Source organism: Manihot esculenta, chromosome 9 (genome assembly GCF_001659605.2).
Source record: "Manihot esculenta cultivar AM560-2 chromosome 9, M.esculenta_v8, whole genome shotgun sequence".
Classification (NCBI taxonomy): domain Eukaryota; kingdom Viridiplantae; phylum Streptophyta; class Magnoliopsida; order Malpighiales; family Euphorbiaceae; genus Manihot; species Manihot esculenta.
In genome coordinates, this window is record NC_035169.2 from 6,436,116 (window position 1) to 6,441,730 (window position 5,615).

The window sequence follows — 5,615 nt, forward strand, 5'->3', positions numbered from 1 at the left end:
CTTATTGAACTCGTGCCAACATCAGTTGAAGACTTTCATGTGTTCAAGGTACTTAGGCCTGTCCACTAACAATTGTAACATGTTTTCAACTTAAATATCTTAGAACTAAAGCATGCAATAGATGTAATAAAACCTTAAAACCTAACAAATCATCTTCAGACAGGAGAAAAATCTCAGACAGCAGCCCGATCTAAACTAATAAAGAAACGACAGGTACACATCCCATAGGACACGTGTGATTCAACCAAAAAAAAAAAAGTTAAAAAAGGAAAAACCATCTAAAATCATAATCTCTACCAAAAAAGCAAATGAAATTCTATTCTGAAGACTGCTCCACTGTCGGCTTCTACAAGTACACAACAAATTTCATGTTCAAGCAAATGACATTTTGTTTAAATGAACTCAAGGTAATGAGATAAACTACACTAAATTCATGGGTACAGTCGAAACAAAATCCACTGTCATCCACAGCTGATTAAATATCAAACTACATTCCCCTTCTTCACATCAATAACAATTAGTCATTCTTGATTCTCTTTACAGACTCTTGTCTTGCTCACTCTCATCTATCAATGTTAGAGAACTTCTTACATTTCTTTTGATCCCGACAACGAAAGCTCCTTTCGCATTACAACTCCATTGCTCCTACTGCAATCGCCTCCTAATTCTGGATAAGTGCTGACTGAGCTTCTTCTCTCGATGGCAGATTGATATCAATAGATGCAAGGGCTTCTAACTCTTCAATTGCTGCAACTGCACTACTCGCTGTTTCGCTGTTTAACTGAGGCTTTAGCACACCAACAGCTTGCTTCACTCTTGATTGCTGCAAGCAATATATATATATATATTTTTCAAACGCAAATCTTTCATAAAAAAATAAAGATTTCCCTTTTTGTTTTTTTTGCAAGTTCATTGAAATTATTTGACATACATAAATTTCAAATTTCCTCTTAAGATCTCCATATGCTTCTTCTTGCTGTTGAGATGCATCTGTCACTGCCCACTGCACGTTTGCATTCTTGTTCCCAAAATGTTAAAAGCATAGAAAAGTATCATCAACTCAACACGAATGGATCAACAGAATGTGAGAAAAAAAAAATTGAAAAAATTCAAGTCAATTTAACAACTTTTATATAATTAATAAAAAGGGGATTCCAATTCCATCTAACAATAATAATTAACAAATGGGTTCATAATATCTAGTATTATTACAGGATAAAACTATATTTATAATGTTTTTTTATGGCGATAATCCTCGGTTGAAACTTGAAACTAGGTGGCAATGGCATTTACCCCTTTCTTTCCTTTAAACATATAGCTAGCAGTCCGTTGAAACTAAGAATAAATAATTAAATAAATATATAGATAGTTAAAAAAAATTGGGAAAGATCCGATTTTTATCCACTGTCGAGAAGAGGATACTATTGTAAATACCATTTCTATTGTTATTTACTACGCAAAGAGAAAAGTCTACATCTAACAAAGCTATAAAAGCCGCAATAAGCTACAAACAAACAGCAATTACCTTCTTAGGTCGGCCAACAGGCCTTCCCTCCTTCGCCTTCACGACCCCACCAATCTTGGGTGGCCGACCTGGTTTCCTTGCGGGCACCACCACGCTACCATCGGCAGCCGCCAGAACTGGGGACTTCTTGGGGCGACCTCTTGGCCTTGGCACAATAGGTACTGTAGCACCCGTAGCATAAGGCACGACAACAGACTTAGGCAAGCGTTTAGGAACCTTCCTGGGTCTGCCCGGACTCTTCTTAGCTCCGATTGACACACCCTTCGGTGGCCTCCCTCTCCTCTTAGCCAGCAACGGGGCACCTTGTCCGGCCACCTTCTTAGGACGACCGGGGCCTTTCTTATCCATCTGAAGCTGAGCCGCAGGAGTACCAGCATTGGGAAGATTAGCAGCTATATTAGGCTGAATGGAGAGAGGATATGCAGCCACATTGGGCTGAGTGGAGAGAGAAAGACCGAGAGCAGCATTTGCAAGACTATTGGGCCGTTCAATGGGCTGTACAGCACCAGCAATGCTATCAATAAGAGAAATGGAAATGGATTTGGGCTTAGGAGGCCTGCCGCGACCCCTCTTAGGCCCAGAGAGAGAAGAGGCAGCAGAGCCGGCAACAGGATGAGGCTGAGACTCAGATTGAGATTGAGTAAGATCAGTATTGTTGATATCGTTGGATGCATCAGATCTAGGAAGTTTGTAAGATTTCTTCACCATCTCAAGCAGACCACTGCTCTTCAGCCGCTTCAGGTGATGAGTCAACAAGGCTGGATGAGTCGGCGGTAGTCCCGCGTACGCTTTCTCTATGTACTTAGAGATCGCTCTCTTACTCGACCCATCACGTTCCTTCAACGCCGTTATCGCCGCAAAGATCATCTGCAAATCAAACCCAAAAAAAACCCATCAAGATTAGGGCTTCAGATAACCCGAAAGCTAGCTTTTTTCTTTTGCTTTGCTACTTACATCAGCGTATGGTGGGTGGTTGAAAGATTGGTTCACGGTGGGGTTGGGGTTAGCTGCATGTGCTATGTGATTGTTGCTGTTGGGAACTTCTACGCTGAGACCGGCGGCTGAACTTATGGTAGAGGTCGCTGTAGTTCCGGTTGAGAAGTCGCCAGGCACGGCGGTGAAGGTGGCGGTGGGGAGCGGAGGGAACGGTGGTTGAGGTGGGGGTGGGTCCATGATAAGGTAGAAAGAGAGAAATTTTCTTATTTTTGTTTATAGACAGAATAAAAATTGCTCTTTCTAGAGAAAGATAGAGGCTAAATTGCTAAAATGAATTGTTAGAAAGAGAGAGAGTAGGTAAGTGGACCAGTAAATGTAAGGAAATCCAAGGGATAAGGTTGTCTTTTTAGGGTAAATAATGGGTGGGGACCACCTTCTTTCTATTTCTTTTCTTTATTAATTACGGTCAAGGTGAGGTGGGAGAGGGCGGTGCTTCTCACTGCCACTCGGCCGTTTTCTTTCTGTCTTTTCAGTTATATTCATTCAATTTCAAACCTCGATCTACGTTCTAAACGCCGTGGGAGGCCGAGATCTGACTTGCCGGTGGCGGCCGGTGGATCTCAGACGGATGAGACGTGGAGTACAGCCTGGCGAGTTTTAATGCCAATCTGACCCAATAAGGATGCTCCATTTGCCTTTTTTTTTTGTTATGACGCAATTACCCATGTGCGACTCTTGAAATTACAGATGTCTCCCACCAGCGAAAGGCCACCACTACCTTACGAGAAATTATACAGTACACATACAAGTAAGCATATTTTTTTAAGTTGTAGGGTTGAGTCACGACCCACGCATGATCTGCGCACAGTATATATCATTTTTAGATTAAATTATTTTTATCATCTGAAAATATATTAAAATTAATATATATATATATATATATATATTTTTTTTTTTTAAATTCAACAGTTTGGTTGACACTTTTTAATTTTATCAAATTGAAAATTTTTTATTAATTTTTTATAAATAATAAAAATATCTTTAAATATATAATATTTTTTTATAATTAGATTGTTTTAAAATTAATTTAATTTTATTAAACTAAAAGTCTGTTTAATACGATTATTATTTAGCATTATTGTTGAAGCCACCAATGAAAAATATTTTCTTAAAATACTATTTAAAAATATTAAAATATAATTTTAAAATTATTTTTATATAATTCAGACATAAAAATACTAAAATAATAAAACAGTTTTTTTTTCAAATTATTTTTTTCAACAGTCTCTTTATTTTTGCTAAAAAAAACAGTATCTTCTAATTAAGTAAAAATATAAGGATTAATATACTAAATTATAAAAATAAAAAATATATTTATTATGTTAATTTTGATATATATAAAAAGGTAAATATATTTCTTTTTCATGTTTTTTTAATTGGGCTAGACTATTATAAGCTCTTTTTATATAAAAATAAATAAATATTTATATTTAAATTTATATATTTATTATATTTTTTAATTATTTTATAAATTTTAGAATAAATATTTAATTTAATAATTATATAATTAATATTTATTTAAAATAAAAATTAATATTACATTTCTCTTAAATAAAAGCACAAGCATTATTGGTGAATTGAGAGCCGTTGATGTGGGGTGGTGGTGACCACACTTGTAAAGTGATAACACATGTGGCTTATCGGCAGATATTTTTATATTGCCGCCCACAGACATTAATTTTGAAATTATCAGTATTCACTTATTGTTCAGTATAAATTCATAAAAATAATTAATTAAATAGATTTTTCTTTTTATAAAATTAATTATTTACATACCTTTTAATCTATTTAAAATTATAAAACCCTTTTTCAAATATAATGAATTAAATATTTTAAAATATTTATGTTCTAAGTATATTCTAATATATTTTTAAATTTCAAATAAATATATATTAATATCTGAATTTTATCATTATTAATATTTTTATTAATCTAACTTTAAAAAATAAATCAAAAAATTACTAATGATTTTTTAATAAAAGAATGGAAGAGTTTGATTTTAGAAAATACAAATACATTTTAATTTAATAATTTAAAATAAAAATAAATTAATGAAATTTGCAAAAAATTAAATATCTTATAATAATCTTGGCAAGCTAAGATTTCAAATCTTTACATTGGAATCAGATGCTTCCAGTTTTCAATCCATTTAATCTTTCCTTTTTTGCTTTTTTCTTTTCCACATTATATATAAATAATATATAAAAAAATTTAAGGAAAAAGATAAAAGGTGAATTTAAATAGTATTTCTTTAAAATATTAGATGTTATTTCATAATTTTAATATTAAATTATGTTATTACATTCATAAGTTTAATATGGTGATAAGTGTATTTGAATAAATTTAATAAATTTTAAATTTTATTTTTCTAATCTCTAATTTTTATTTTTTAAAAAATATTAAATTATATTATTAAGGACAGAATTTGATTTGAGAGGGAGAAAAGAAAGTCCAAAAGGAAGAGTTTAGAAGAGTGCCGCTCATCCGCGAGCGTGGAATCAGTTTGATTTTCTGCGATTCTAGTGGTCCTTTATTAGTAGTTTTGGGTGATTGTGTCGCTGACTTCTACCTTAGGGCAGGGGATGATTGTTTGTTTATTTGTATTTGGTTGTTTTGAAGAACCATGATCTCCTGCATTTCTCTCTAGCCGGAGCCGTAGTTACTTTATTTTATTTTGAGTTTTTCTTTTTATTTTGTTTGGATGTTTACAGGTTCGAGGGAGCCGTTTGGACGAATCTCAATTATTTGAGGGTTTCAATTGAATTTCAAAAAGAATGATTTATTTTGGTGATATAATATTTGGAGACTGCCTCGTTATTTTTTATAAATATAGCTTATACATTATAGAATGACTAAATCATATTATATATTTTTTATGTGATTAATTGAATGATTATTTTTTATTTATTTTGATAGCTTTTTTTAATTTTTTTTTTACATATATCTCTTTTTCTTTTATTTCGTATTTAATATTTGATTCTCTACTTAATTCATTTTTCATTTGTTTTAAATTTAACAATATTCTAATGGCCAGTCGATGATGATATTGGTGTGGCAATGGTAACATCTCAGGATGGCAATAGATCAACTATTT

General features: G+C 32.7%; 1 protein-coding gene across 3 annotated transcripts; it reads right to left on the reverse strand.

The window, feature by feature from the left end:
• Nucleotides 1-292: 292 nt before the first annotated feature.
• Nucleotides 293-2,809, reverse strand: LOC110622844 (histone H1). 3 transcript variants are annotated; one of them, XM_021767524.2, is made up of 4 exons: nucleotides 2,480-2,809; nucleotides 1,526-2,392; nucleotides 932-1,003; nucleotides 293-823 (listed from the first exon to the last, which is right to left on the reverse strand). In XM_021767524.2, exons 1-4 carry the CDS (start codon nucleotides 2,696-2,698, stop codon nucleotides 662-664), a joined length of 1,320 nt encoding a protein of 439 aa, XP_021623216.1. In that variant the 5' UTR covers nucleotides 2,699-2,809; the 3' UTR covers nucleotides 293-661. The 3 variants fall into 3 exon arrangements, with proteins under 3 accessions (XP_021623216.1, XP_021623214.1, XP_021623217.1); XM_021767522.2 differs by having other exon boundaries at nucleotides 932-1,018; XM_021767525.2 differs by lacking the exon at nucleotides 932-1,003.
• Nucleotides 2,810-5,615: the final 2,806 nt, after the last annotated feature.